The 15,520-nt window shown below is 44.3% G+C and overlaps 1 protein-coding gene across 1 annotated transcript in view; it reads left to right on the forward strand.

Moving 5' to 3' along the window:
* LOC137534966 (uncharacterized) overlaps positions 1–15,271 on the forward strand; it is a 32,532-nt gene extending 17,261 nt beyond the window's left edge. Inside the window, exons 7-10 of the mRNA XM_068256712.1 lie at positions 2,025–2,162; positions 2,248–2,371; positions 3,935–4,873; positions 12,023–15,271. Of these exons, the coding sequence (XP_068112813.1) occupies positions 2,025–2,162; positions 2,248–2,371; positions 3,935–4,873; positions 12,023–12,807 (1,986 nt within the window). The 3' untranslated portion in view covers positions 12,808–15,271. The remainder of the gene's footprint in view (positions 1–2,024; positions 2,163–2,247; positions 2,372–3,934; positions 4,874–12,022) is intronic.
* The last annotated feature ends 249 nt before the right edge of the window (positions 15,272–15,520 follow it).

Raw genomic sequence — 15,520 nt, forward strand, 5'->3', positions numbered from 1 at the left:
TCCTAAAAAACAATGCCAGTCAGGGCCGTTTCTAGATTTTTTTGCCGCCTTAGGCAAACTTGTGAAGATGCCGCCCCCCCCCCAAGTTACATTGACCCCAGTATCTCTGGAGGGGGCATAGCGGGAGGGGGGGGGGTCAGACCCTCCCCTTCCTCACCTGGGGCTCCCGCTGCAGCTATTTGCCCGGGATTGCCGTCAGTAAGAGAGGAGCGAGCAAAGGCAAATACCTATTTCCGATCCAGGCTGCGTTCCACCGCCGCATTACTTCCTGCAATGCCGCCCACTGTATTGCAAGTGATGCAGCGATGGAACCCAGCCTGTACCGAAGGAGGAGAGTAAGTGCCTTCGCTCGCTCCTCTCTTACTGACGGTAATCCCGGGCAAATAGCTAGAGGGGAAGCACGGACAGGAGAGCCCCAGGTGAGGGGGGGGGGGGGGTCAGACCCCCCTCCTTGCCGCTGTGCCTACGTCCTGGCTGCTACCCCTTCCAGTCGGCACCCCCCACCACCACCACCCAGGAACCTGACTCACCCCGCCTCATGGGCGGCCCGGCCCTGATGCCAGTTACATGGCTGCCATGCTGATCTCTAATCTATGTATACACGTTAGATGAAGCTTGACCAAGACAACAATCACCTCTGTTGAAAATCTAGTGTGTGTACAGTGGCCCTGATACCTTGGCCAGCCCTGCGGATCAATTCAAGCAAGCCCCTGGAGTCATACCAGAGTCATGGCATCTGATCTGCACGCTCATTCTGGGCCCAGTGACTTACACTATCAGAGGCGGAGCATCAGCAAAGAAGTCAGGCAACTGGTATTGTGTGTTAGAGAATGAAGATGTCAGCCTCCATATTCCTCATACTTCAGGTTCCCTTTAAAGCACACCTAAAGTGAGAAGAATATGGAGGCTGACATTTATTTCCTTTGAAACAATTAAAATTGCCTGGATATCCTACTGATCATCTGGACCTAATACTTTTAGTCAAAGACCCTGAACAAGCATGAAACTCAGCTGCTCTGACTGAATTCTGACTAGATTAGCCACATGCTTGATTCAGGTAAGTGATTCAGACACTAATGCGGCCAAAGAGATCAGCAGGGCTGCCAGGCAACTGGATTTGTTTAAAGAGAACCCGAGGTGTGTTTAAAGAATGTTATCTGCATACAGAGGCTGGATCTGCCTATACAGCCCAGCCTCTGTTGCTATCCCAAACCCCACTAAGGTCCCCCTGCACTCTGCAATCCCTCATAAATCACAGCCGTGCTGTGAGGCTGTGTTTACATCTGTAGTGTCAGTCTCAGCTGTTCCCCGCCTCCTGCATAGCTCCGGTCACTGCCCCCGTCCCTTCCCTCCAATCAGCAGGGAGGGAAGGGATGCAGGCGGGGACTGGAGTTCTGCAGGAGGCGTGGAGAGCAGCAGACTGACACTATAGAGATAAACACAGCCAGCTCTGACAAGCTGTTTGTCAGCAATGTGGCTGTGATTTATGAGGGATTGCAGAGTGCAGGGGGAGCTTAGGGGGGTTTGGGATAGCAACAGAGGCTGGGCTGTATAGGCAGATCCAGCCTCTGTATGCAGATAACATTCTTCAAATCCACCTCGGGTTCTCTTTAAAAGGAAAGAAATATGGCAGCCACCATGTCCCTCTCAGTTCATGTTCCCTGTATTCAAATACACATCTGACTGGATAGGTGAGGAGGATTCTGGGTGGTCACATGACTTCTCTCTTGTGACTATTAATAAAACAAACATTTAAGAGGTGAGGAGGATTCTGGGAGATTGCATAATACCGCTCTGATCGTCCTTAGAAGACCACTATCGCGAAAACTGTGAAATTAAAATTTGACAATTTCTCATGATCGTGGCCCTTTAATAAAGCACGCCTCATTAGAGAGACGTGAATTATTCTCCTACATCAATCAATCTTAAATGTGTAAAATGCAGACATGACTGAAAAGATGACACACTCTCAGAGAATCGGGGTCATGTAATTGTTGTATCCTTTTTGTTGTGTCAATCTGCAGAAGTTTCCTGCTGTGATGAAGTCTGGCGATCAGGTGACCATCATGGTTCCCCCACCTCACTCCCTGACATGTGAGAAAAAAGACAAATGGATGATTTTGGAAGCCATCGACAAGATGATGGAGCTGCTGACAGGAAAGGTGAACAGTGCTGGGAGTTATGGGGCATTATCCAGTAACAGCAAGGAGTGTGTCTGGATGGTGACTGTATCATTGTGTTTGTCAGATTCCAATAAGGTGTGAGGATGTCACCATCGATTTCTCCATGGAGGAGTGGCAGTATATAGAAGAACACAGGGAACTCTACCAGAACTTCATGATGGAGAATCAGCCACCCCTCACATTAACTGGTAAGAGGAAACTTTCATTTCCTGTGAACACATGGAACCAGTGTATTCAGTCAGCACGTGTTTCCTACAGATGCATCCAGTAACAGAAACTGACCAGAGAGATGTAAATACTATACACCATATGAAAGGTCCATCTCCATTCCTCAGTATAACATCATAGCACCAACAAATGAGGAGGAGATACTGTATACCATATGAAAGGCCCATCTCCATTTTTCAGTATAACATCATAGTACCAACAAATGAGGAGGAGATACTGTACACCATATGAAAGGCCCATCTCCATTCCTCAGTATAACATCATAGTACCAACACATGAGGAGGAGATACTGTACACCATATGAAAGGTCCATCTCCATTCCTCAGTATAACATCATAGCACCACCACACGAGGAGCAGATACTGTACACCATATGAAAGGCCCATCTCCATTCCTCAGTATAACATCATAGCACCAACACACGAGGAGGAGATACTGTACACCATATGAAAAGCCCATCTCCATTCCTCAGTATAACATTATAGTACCAACACATGAGGAGGAGATACTGTACATCATATGAAAGCTCTATCTCCATTCCTCAGTATAACATCATAGTACCAACAAATGAGGAGGAGATACTGTACATCATATGAAAGGTCTATCTCCATTCTTTAGTATAACATCATAGTACCAACAAATGAGGAGGAGATACTATACACCATATGAAAGGCCCATCTCCATTCCTCAGTATAACATCATAGTACCAACAAATGAGGAGGGGATACTGTACACCATATGAAAGGCCCATCTCCATTCCTCAGTATAACATCATAGTACTAACACATGAGGAGGAGATACTGTACACCATATGAAAGGTCCATCTCCATTCCTCAGTATAACATCATAGTACCAACAAATGAGGAGGAGATACTGTACACCATATGAAAGGCCCATCTCCATTCCTCAGTATAACATCATAGCACCAACAAATGAGGAGGAAATACTGTACACCATATGAAAGGCCCATCTCGATTCCTCAGTATAACATCATAGTGCCAACAAATGAGGAGGAGATACTGTACACCATATGAAAGGCCCATCTCCATTCCTCAGTATTACATTATAGTACCAACACATGAGGAGGAGTTACTGTACACCATATGACAGGTTCATCTCCATCACATAACATCACTGTACAATGTCCTATAGATGTTAGTTTGTGCCACTTCTGTGATACATCTCTGTATTGGTGACTTCCAGGCCTACATACATGACTTCTGTGGAAAGGTAGGTAATGATAGGAGGGCTCAGTCCTTTTACTGAGGGGAAACGTGTAGAAATAAAGAAGAATGACCTCTTGTATCACAAATCAATAATGGAAGGAAACATTTCGATTTGAATCTTTTGAATCTTTTTTAATAAAATGAGTAAAGATTTTACTTTTATGTATATATTATGTTTAGGACTCTTCTCTCTCCTTCGATATCCCTTTGTCCCTATATTTCTGTTACAGTATGACTTCTGACTACAGAACATTTATCAGTAGCTTGCGTGTAATAGCAACATTTTCCCTCCAGCAGGAGAGCGCAAGTCTGAAAACGCCATTGAAGGACTTCTTGTGTCCCCTCCAGAAGATGCTGCAGTAGATAATGGTGTCACACTATGTTCTGCGGGGGAAAACTCTATAAATGGAAACTCCTATCAGAAAGCATATAGTGCAGACAGAGTAACAGCTCCCTCTAGTGAGGAGGAGGCTTCTAGGCAATCAACTACTGATCTGTTTTTATGCTTGAAGTGTGGAAAAAGTTTTCTGTGTGAATCGGAGTTTAAGAAGCACCGAAGAGTTCACGTTTTGAAAAAGCGGTTATCTTGTTCTGAGTGTGGGAAATCACTTCCCACAAAGCAAAGCCTTCTTAAACATCAGAAGATCCACACACAACTGCCGCCTTTTCTGTGTTCAGAGTGTGGGAAGTGTTTCGCTCAGAAATCTAACCTCCACAAGCACCAGAGGATACATGTTGGGAAATACCCCTATTCCTGTTCAGAATGTGGGAAGTGTTTCCTTCGGGAAGGGAATTTCCATGCACACCAGAGAACGCACACTGGTGAACATCCCTACTCATGTTCGGAGTGTGGCATGGGTTTCCGCCTGAAATGCAATTTTCGTTCGCATCAGAAAGTCCACTCAGGGGAGCGTCCATTCTCCTGTCCACAGTGTGGGAAGAGTTTCGGGCGGAAACAACACCTTCTAGGTCACCTGAAAAGCCACAGTGATGATCGGCCCTTTACCTGTTCAGAGTGTGGGAAAAGTTTTACACGGGATACAGGACTTGATAGACACAAGAAATTACATACTGGTGAGCGGCCTTTCTCCTGCTCACATTGTGAAAGAACTTTCATTGGCAAGTCAGAGCTGCGGCTGCACGAGCGAATCCACACAGGCGAACGTCCTTTCTCATGTTCAGAGTGTGGGAAACGGTTTATACAGAAACGAGACTTACAAAGACACCAAAAAAGTGGTGAGTTTTCTGTTTGTGTCCAGATTGTGGGAAAGGATTTCCCAAAGCACAGCTACAGTAACTCACCATTAGGAGTTTTCACTAAATGTCACAGACAAATATCAGGCTTCATTTAATTGGCTGAATCGTATGATAAAGCTTAGGTATGAGAGAAATATGAGTTAGGGGCAGAGTCATTTTGTGTCTTATATCTGGCAGGGGTTAACATGAGTTTTACTGTCCGTACTCTCTGCAGTAATGACTGGGGAAGGGCGGAGTTTAGGATTGTAAAGTGTTTTGTGAGTATCCAGCACAGTGTGATCTCTCCCCCTTAGCCTCCTTGGCGGTAAGCCCGAGCTGAGCACGGGCTAAGCCGCCGCGGAGGATTTCTCAGGCCCTGGTGGGCCGATTTGCATAATTTTTTTTGTTACACGCAGCTAGCACTTTGCTAGCGTGTACAAACCGATCGCCGCCGCTCCGTGCCGATTCGCCGCTACCCGCCGCGCCGCCCCTCCAGACCCCTTGCGCAGCCTGGCCAATCACCGCCTGGCAGCGCTAAGGGGTGGATCGGGACTCCCTCCAACGCCATAACGTTGAGGACGTCAACCCGATCGTCGACATAGCGACGGGGGAAGCCAAACAGGAAATCCCGTTCTGAACGGGATTTCCTGTTTGCTTTGATCGCCGGAGGCGATCGGAAGGGGTGGGGGATGCCGCTGAACAGTGGCTATCATGTAGCTAGCGCTAGGCTAGCTACACGATTTAAAAAATAAGTAAATAAATAAAACAAAAAAGTGCTGCGCCGCCCCCCTGGCGATTTTTAAGCATCTTCCAGGTGGGCCCCCAATCTCTCTTAAAGCAGACCTGAATTCAGAACGTCTTCTCTGCTCTATAAGATACACAACAGCATAATAACCTTTAACTTCTTGCCAACCGCTCCACGCCAATTGGCATGAACGCGGCGGCAGCCCCAGGACCGCTCCACGCCGTGAACAACTTCTATGGGGCTAGCAGACGGAACTCTGCTGCTCGGAGACTGTTACAAGGCGAAACTGCTGTCTATAAACATTGTACAGCGCTGCGATCTGCAGTAGCGCTGTACTGGGGACAGCCATGTGACACGGCTATCCCCCTGGCAGGCACAAAAGTGGTAGGCTGTCATAGGCTGAAGCTCATGATAGCTGATCACGCTGATTGGCTGGCGGTGGAGGGAGGGCTGGCCAAGTATTAAAATAATTTTTAAAAAATGCACAAATTTATTTAATTAATAATAAAATAAATATTTATATAAAAAAAAACAACAACTGGGGAGCGATCAGACCCCACCAAAAGAGAGCTCTGTTGGTGGGGAGAAAAGGGGGGAATCACTTGTTTGCAGATAGGCCTTAAAGCTGCAGTGGCCCAATTAGTAAAAAATGGCCTTGTCACTAGGGGGGTTTAACACAGCGGTCCTCAAGTGGTTAAAGAAAAACAAATCCTGCAATAAGTCTGCAATGTGTCTACTTCCTGCTTTCAAGGAAGCAGACATATTGTTAACATCCTGTGTTGACAAAATAGCTGCTCTGCAGAGGCAGCCAGCTGCCACAGTTGAGAGATCAAATTACAATGGTGATTAGTCACAGATGAGGGGGAATTAGACAGGCTAAACTCTCTAAACACATACAGGGTGCATTTCTCTAGGCTTTCCTTATGTCCTGTGCAAGAGTTCAGGTCCACTTTAAGGTGGTCATTATTGGTACAATATTTTCATCAGATGCGATTATTAAATCAGATTAGCAGGATTTGTAAGTAATCGGAGGTAATTATCGATAGTTCCCATAAATGGGTCGATCAGGGCACTTTTTGTTTACAGATTCAATCATGAAATCCAACATTCCGATCAACAGAATTCTGGATTCCAATCGACCATAGAATTACTTCACATTGATTTTCACTACATACTGCATGATTTCCTGTTCAGGTCGATCTTAAAAACTTGATCAAATGATCGCATCTAAGGAAAATAGTGTACTCTTCCCCCCCCCCCCCCCCCCCACTGACTTCGGCTGTGACAGAGATGGGGAGCAGCACGGATGAGAGACTGAGTGCTTGATCCACTAAACCGTGATAACTCATATCACGGCTGCGCTAGCGGTTTTTTCATTTCCGTGCGCAATCACGAATTTTCGGCCGTGATATGAGTTATCACGGTTTAGTGAATCAAGCCCATCACCATGGCAATGGAGGCAATTACTTATAAGTATTGCCTTTGGAACTATACTTTACAGACCGAAAAGTCTGATGTATAGCCATACTTGCCTGCAGCTGTGCACCTATCTGCACAGGCTTAACCCTCTGGGCGATACAATTGCATCGCCCAGGAGGGGGCGCAGCACTTTTTTAAAAACTTTTTCTTTTTTAAATCATGTAGCGAGCCCTGGGCTCGCTACATGATAGCCCAGGGCGATCAGAGTAAGCCCTCCGGCGATCAGAGTAAGCAGGAAATCCCGTTCAGAACGGGATTTCCTGCTGGGCTTCCCTGGTCGCCATGGCGACGGGGCGGGATGACGTCACGGACATCGTGACGTCAGAGGGAGTCACGATCCACCCCTCAGCACTGCGCAAGGGGTCTGGGGGGGGGGGGCTGCGCGGCAAGGCGGGTAGCGGCGGATCGGAAGTTACACGCAGCTAGCAAAGTGCTAGCTGCGTGTAACACAAAAAAAATTATGCAAATCGGCCCACCAGGGCCTGAGAAATCCTCCTGCGCGATATACCCCGAGCTCAGCTCGGGATTATCGCCCAGGAGGTTAAAGAGAACCTGAACTGAAAACAAACTGATGAGATAAACAATTTCATCTCCCTTTCTTCTAAATATGATTTATTTAATACTCGCACAGTTTTATTTTGTGCATAAAACATAAAAAAGGTTTAAGGTTTTACTGTCTCAGCTGAATGAAACCATCTTTTAGTGTTCCAGATCCACAATCTATGAACTATTGACGTTTCATATCTATTCCCTGCATTTAGAAGTGGTTCTCTGGAAGGCAAAAAGTTCTATGTCTGTTATTAGTGAGATGAGTTTTATGTCTTGTAATTAGTTATCAGTGAGAGGAGTCGAGCTTTAATCCCACTAGAGGAAAAAAACTGTAATTTGAATACCTGAATCCTAAATTTTTACAGTGCAAAAAAGGAACACAGCCTAGTTATATGAAGCCTTGACACTGTACATACACGTGTTTATCTCATTATGTCACTTGTCAGTTCAGGTGTCCTTTAAAGTAATCCTAAGACGAAGCTCACTTTACTTTGAAGAGAGGGAAACTTATTGAGGCTACCCTCATTGGTTCCAAGCCCCCCGTTGCTGAGTATTATCCCCCTCTACATAGTGGCTGCGCAGAGGGAAGCTTCAATAGGATCCTGAGGCCTCTGTCTCTTTAGGTAAGCATCTCCTTTTGTGCCTGAGTTTCGGCTCGTGTACACTTTAACCATTTATGCCGCTCGGGCATGAGCTTCACGTCCGCAGCGGCAGCTGCTACAGCAGCAGGGACGCGATAGTCATGTCCCTGCAGCTTGGGGGGCTGTGCAGGTGATCGTGCGGGCAGATGCCCGCGATCCCAATGTTGCTAGTAGCAGGGGGGAGTGGCTGCAAGGGACAACAGTCCCCTTTGCCAATCCGAACACGTCCGCCGAGAATAAACACTGTTTTTGTTCAAAAACAGTGTTTATTCTTAAATAGAGCTGCCGCGCTTCCTCCCGCCGACTATTTCCGCCGCCCGATCGTTAGATTTAGGAATGGGAACTTTGTTCCCCATTCATTAACCTTCCCACAACCCACCCCTGATGCAGGCTTCCATTGAGACCCGTGTCACCTCCCTAGTAACAATGTAGCAATACATCGTTTCCTTTGTAGCGTACTTGTACACTACATAGTATTTTGCTCAGCGGGGACATCTTGTGGCCAAATAGTAAAATTACATCTACTGACTTTAGGGAATAAAAAAAATATGTATGCATGTCAAGAGGGCAATATTATAAATATATGGGCTAAAAATTAGCGAAGGATGCAAAACTGAAAAAAATGTACCTTTATTTCCAAATAAAATATTGTCACCATACATTATGCTAGGGATATAATTTTAACGTTACAATAACCGGGACAAATGGGCAAATAAAATGTGTGGGTTTTAATTACGGTAGCATGTGGTATTTTAAAACTATAATGGCTGAAAACTGAGAAACAATGATTTTTTTTCTATTTTTCTCTTAATTATTCCCGTTAAAATGCATTTAGAATAAAATAATTCTTAACATAATATACCATTCAGAGAAAGCCTAGTTGGTGGCAGAAAAAACAAGGTATAGATCATTTCTTTGTGATAAGTAGTGAGAAAAGTTATTGGGGAATGAAAGGGAGGAGCTCTGAAAGGGGAGTGTTCGTCCATAAGGTGAAAAATAACCGCGGGTTGAAATGGTTAAAGCGGATCTGAGATGAAAAACTAACTATAACAAGTAACTTGTCTATATATCTTATCTAAAGTTTAGATAGTTTACACAGCAAATCTAGCTGCTAACAGCTTCAACAATTTATGATTATTTATTCCTGTGATACAATGCTTGCCTGTGTGTAATGTGACAAATTCAGTACCCTCTCCTCCTCCTACCTCCCCTCTGCCTCTGAAATCTCTGGCAAGTAACCTCCTCCTCCTCCTGCTCAGACTGAGCTCCCATAAGCCCTTGTTACAGTGCCTTGGCACTCTGAAAAAGCCATGGGCGAGGCTTGCTTAGTTTATAAGGAATTATAGTATTAAAAAAACAATAAAAGTATTTGGCTTGAGGAATGCCCTATAAACTATATGAAAGGAACACCATTATGCAATGAGTAAAAGTTTATCTCGGATCCACTTTAAGTCCTCTCCACTCCAGCATGATATGTCCTTTTATCAGATTTGAGGTCTTGCAATTTGTTAACAGCTACTTCCTGTAAAGTCTCACCTCCTCATGCATGTATAGCGAGGTTTAATTCACACAGGAGCGTAATGCTGTGATGCACGGTCTTCTGCATGTTTTTTTTCTTAGCACACAGTACATACAGTGGGTTGCAAAAGTATTCGGCCCCCTTGAAGTTTTCCACATTTTGTCACATTACTGCCACAAACATGAATCAATTTATTGGAATTACGCATAAAAGACCAATACAAAGTGGTGTACACATGAGAAGTGGAACGAAAATCATACATGATTCCAAACATTTTTTACAAATAAATGACTGCAAAGTGATGTGTGCATAATTATTCGGCCCCCTTTGATCTGACTGCAGTCAGTTGCCTATAGACATTGCCTGATGAGTGCTAATGACTAAACAGAGTGCACCTGTGTGTAGTCTAATGTCAGTACAAATACAGCTGCTCTGTGAGGGCCTCAGAGGTTGACTAAGCGAATATTGGGAGCAACAACACCATGAAGTCCAAAGAACACACAAGACAGGTCAGGGATCAAGTTATTGAGAAATTTAAAGCAGACTTAGGCTACAAAAAGATTTTCAAAGCCTTGAACATCCCACGGAGCACTGTTCAAGCGATCATTCAGAAATGGAAGGAGTATGGCACAACTGTAAACCTACCAGGACAAGGCCATCCACCTAAACTCACAGGCCGAACAAGGAGAGCGCTGATCAGAAATGCAGTCAAGAGGCCCTTGGTGACTCTGGACGAGCTGCAGAGATCTACAGCTCAGGTGGGAGACTCTGTCCATAGGACAACTATTAGTCATGCACTGTACAAAGTTGGCCTTTATGGAAGAGTGGCAAGAAGAAAGGCATTGTTAACAGAAAAGCATAAGAAGTCCCGTTTGCAGTTTGCCACAAGCCATGTGGGGGACACAGCAAACATGTGGAAGAAGGTGCTCTGGTCAGATGAGATCAAAATGGAACTTTTTGGCCAAAATGCAAAACGCATGTGTGGCAGAAAACTAACACTGCACATCACTCTGAACACACCATCCCCACTGTCAAATATAGTAGTGGCAGCATCATGCTCGGGGGGTGCATCTCTTCAGCGGGGACAGGGAAGCTGGTCAGAGTTGATGGGAAGATGGAGCCAAATACAGGGCAAACTTGGAAGAAAACCTCTTGGAGACTGCAAAAGACTTGAGACTGGGGCGGAGGTTCACCTTCCAGCAGGACAATGACCCTAAACATAAAGCCATGGCAACAATGGAATGGTTTAAAACAAAACATATCTATGTGTTAGAATGGCCCAGTCAAAGTCCTGATCTAAATCCAATCGAGAATCTGTGGCAAGATCTGAAAACTGCTGTTCACAAACGCTGTCCATCTAATCTGACTGAGCTGGAGCTGTTTTGCAGAGAAGAATGGGCAAGGATTTCAGTCTCTAGATGTGCAAAGCTGCTAGAGACATACCCTAAAAGACTGGCAGCTGTAATTGCAGCAAAAGGTGGTTCTACAAAGTATTGACTCAGGGGGCCAAAATTACGCACACCCCACTTTGCAGTTATTTATTTGTAAAAAATGTTTGGAATGATGTATAATTTTCGATCATCTTCTCACATGTACACCACTTTGTATTGGTCTTTCATGTGGAATTCCAATAAAATTGATGCATGTTTGTGGCAGTAATGTGACAAAATGTGAAAAACTTCAAGGGGGCCGAATACTTTTGCAACCCACTGTACATAACAGTTTATGGACGTAAAGTCTCATCAAAACCTATGGCCAATTAACTAGATACTGCATAAAATAAAAGGCAAATGAACAGATAACAGATGCAAGATTTTTACTTTTTTTTTTTTATTTAGTATACAACTACCGCCAAAAATAGTAACATTTAAAATACATACAGTACATATAAAATGAACAACATGCATGGAAACGCATGCATGTTGCACTAAATAACCTGTGTAAGTCCATACCTTAAAGCATAAAGCAGTTCTGCAAATTCTTTCTATGGTTTCCTCTATAATGCAGAGATGCTGGGAATTGAAACGTACTCTGCTTACATCTAACTGACCCGCCCACAACTAAATCCAACAAGGAAAGGAAGCTGGTTGCATTGCAGTGTCAGGCACATTTGGCCATTGAAACATATACTGTCCAGTATTTTGGTTTTATGGTCACTTATCCTGAATGCTACTAGATTTTGCCTTTTTTGATGGTTAAAAAATTCTTCTCAACAGGTATTCACCCTGTCCAGAAAACTCTGGGGGATTCTGCAGAAGTTAAGGTCAACCAGCATTCTTCATTAGGAGATTCTGTTACTGGAATTATTCCACATAGAGATTTCTCAGAGCCTCCAAAATATGATATTTCAAAGACTGAAGCCCCAGGTACTGATCTACTGCATCACAGTATAGAGAGTCTATCAGAGCCATCTACAGCAATAGACTCTTCTACATCAGATACGGAATGCATGATACCTTTAAGTAGTTCCTGTAAGAATGTTCCATCTAAGTTTTCCCTCACTGTACATCAGAGGGAGGAGTCTAAATCACAACTTCCTGTACATCCGGGATTGCACTCCGCTGATAAACCTTTTTCTTGTTCTGAGTGTGCGAAAAGATTCATGGTGAAGTCGCTGCTTGTTCAGCACCAGAGGGTTCACACCGGCGTGCGTCCTTTTTCATGTTCAGACTGTGGGAAATGCTTCTCGCAGAAAGGGAACCTCATCATACACCGGAGAACCCACACTGGTGAGAAGCCCTATTCCTGTCCACAGTGCGGCAAGTCTTACATTTGGAAAAAACAGCTTCTCAAACATCAGGAAGACCATATGAGTCAACATACTTTTTTGTGTTCAGAGTGTGGGAAATGCTTCAAACAGAAGTGCGACCTCCTTGCGCATCAGAGAGTCCACACAGGCGAGCGTCCTTTCTTGTGTGCCGAGTGTGGGCAAAGTTTTTGCCATAAAAGCAATCTGTATACGCATAGGAAAATCCATGCAGGAGAGCATTGCTTTTCCTGATCAGAGTGTGGGAAATGTTCTTCACAGAAAAGAGATACACAGCTGCTGATGTAGGCAGTTCCAACACTGAACGTTCTGTGAGTATTCCACCCTTCACCTGGGATGAAATTCAAATTTCATCTGTGGTCTAAAACATTAAACACAGCATAAAACAAATAGCTGAAAGCATATGACTGGGTTCCAAGTTACTGAAACTCAGTTAACACGCCTTTATTTTCTCAGCAATCACTTAATTACAAATCAATCTGATAATTTGTCCTGCAGCTGTTGTCTATTAGCATGAGTGAAGTGTAAATAGGCCTTGAAATGACATCAGACCAGTTTGTTTCATTTTTTACTGTGTTTAATGTTTTAGAGCAACAATGTAATTTTGAATTTCATCCCACTCTAAGAATGTGCAATAGACTAGGGGAGGCCATGTTCAGTTGGAATATTTCACCTGTAGAAATATTTGTAATAAACCCCTTCTTCTCGTGTCTCCTAATTCTTCAAGAGAAATGGAAGATATGCCAAAGTGGCTATTCCCTAATACAGACATCAAACAAGTGACAGCGCTCCAGGCTGCAAACTGAACTGTAAGCCAAAAGAGGCATGCAGAGCCCCACAGGGCTAAATACCTGTCTTGAATGCAAATCAGATGCAAATTATGTACTAGTTCCTAATCTAATAATTTTAATGCAGGTTGAAGCACATGAATGCAGCTAGCCAAATAGTATAGTTACGTTAATTTTGTACAGCAGGAGGAAGTGGCAGTGCTTTCAGACAGGTGCTGTACCCGAATTAGCTATTTGCAAAGATGTGCAGAGCTCCACAATGTGGACAAAATTACACAACATGCTTTCAAAACAGGTACAGCAATATGTCCAATTATGGAAATCCAAGTTCTCTTTAAAATAGTAATGACAGGAAATTTACAATTGCTTACAGTTGCGTGGGGCCTGATTCATGAAAACTACAGTGCACACGCTATGCGGGATTCTGTCAGCGTGGCGCGTGCTCTTAATACGCATGATAGAAGTACTCCACTAGCGCAGCCACTACTACATTAATTAACATAGTGGCAGCTGCGCTAGTAGAGTATCGCAGTCGCACTATGAGTGCATGGCCCGTGAGTTAAGTGTGAATGCTACACTGATAGGATCCCGCATAGCGTCTGCACGCTGAAACCATGTGGGGGTACAAAGCTAGATTATAGGTGTGAAGACAAAAATTTAAAATTACTACAAAAAAAAAAAGTAATAAAATGGCCTAGTCCTACCTTTAAATGAGGCTCACAGTAGGTTTTGTATAAGTAAAGGTAAAGAGTTTTATTCAGCACTTAGGACAATGCATTTCACGGTGCAAGCCGCTTCCTCAGGTCAGAGAACATGTCTGCATGGCAGTCAGGGTAATCTTGGGTGCCTTGGCCACTCTCCCATTTTTAAACAATTGATTGAACTTTATTGAATGTAACGTGACACATAAAAATGCTTATTTTTCACAATATTACTTTATGATTTAGTCAGTGTTTGCCCGTTGTAAAATCTTTTTTTCACCTCGATTTACATTCTAAAATCTATCACAAGTGGCTACATCTTTTTTGCTGGCAAGGTGCATTTCTGTGAAATGTATGTTTGTTGTGTGTTCCGAAGTGAGCAGACACAACACCTTGTCTCCCAGTTTCTCCATTGTGGGGTGAGTGGGGAAAGGAATACGTTTGGGTGTTGCGTATTACTAAAGATCCTTTACACATTCTTGGTGGTCTTTATAATCCGCCCCAGACAAGTGGAAAATAGCATGTGTGTGTGGCTTAAAGGGAAATTCTGAGGAACTGAAGGAAAAAGAAATCCACTTACCTCGGACTTCCTCCAGCCCCTGGCAGTCGACCTGTGCCCTCGCTGCAGCTCCGGTGGCTCCTGGTCCCCTCCGGTTCAGATGTTGGTCTCGCCAGGTCGACATCTTCCTGCGCTCCAGCGTGCGGCTCACTGAGTCACACTGACGTCATCTGTGCTGTACTGCGCAGGCACAGAACTACTGCACCTGTGCAGAACAGTCTGGATGATGTCAGTGCGACTCTGAGAGCCGCTCACGCAGGCCCAGTGGACATCTTGCGCCGGAGGGGACCCCAGGCCACCAGCGGGGAGCGGAGCTGCGGCAAGGGCACATGACAGCTGGCAGGGGCTGGAGGAAGCCCCAGGTAAGTGGATATTTTTATTTTTAATATTCTCGGATGTATCCTTTAAACCAGTATTATATCACTATTGTATACAGCTATCCTAGCACATAAATCACTTAGTATATAACCCTTCCTCCCGCCCCTAAACCCTAGTAATGTCAAATACCTGATTTGCATATGCTTGGAGTTAAAGATTGTCCAGCAAGCTCATGGTCAACCAGAACTCACTAAGAGTGTGTATTGGAAATACCTTCTGTTTTAAAGAGAAACTGTAACCAAGGATTGAACTTCATCCCAATCAGTAGCTGATACCCCCTTTCCCTTGAGAAATCTTTTCCTTTTCACAAACCGACCATCAGGGGGCTCTGTTTGGCTGATATTGTGGTGAAACCCCTCCCACAGTGTAATGTCAGGACCATGGTTCTGACATCACACTTGGGGGAGCCTTGTTGCATTGTGGGAAATAACAGCTATTTCCAACTGCCAAAAAAGCAAACAGCAGCTACTTCCACTGACATCACCTGCCAGCAGTAAAAATGTCAGAATGTAATCTTATCT

This window comes from Hyperolius riggenbachi, chromosome 10, assembly GCF_040937935.1.
Source record: "Hyperolius riggenbachi isolate aHypRig1 chromosome 10, aHypRig1.pri, whole genome shotgun sequence".
Taxonomy (NCBI): domain Eukaryota; kingdom Metazoa; phylum Chordata; class Amphibia; order Anura; family Hyperoliidae; genus Hyperolius; species Hyperolius riggenbachi.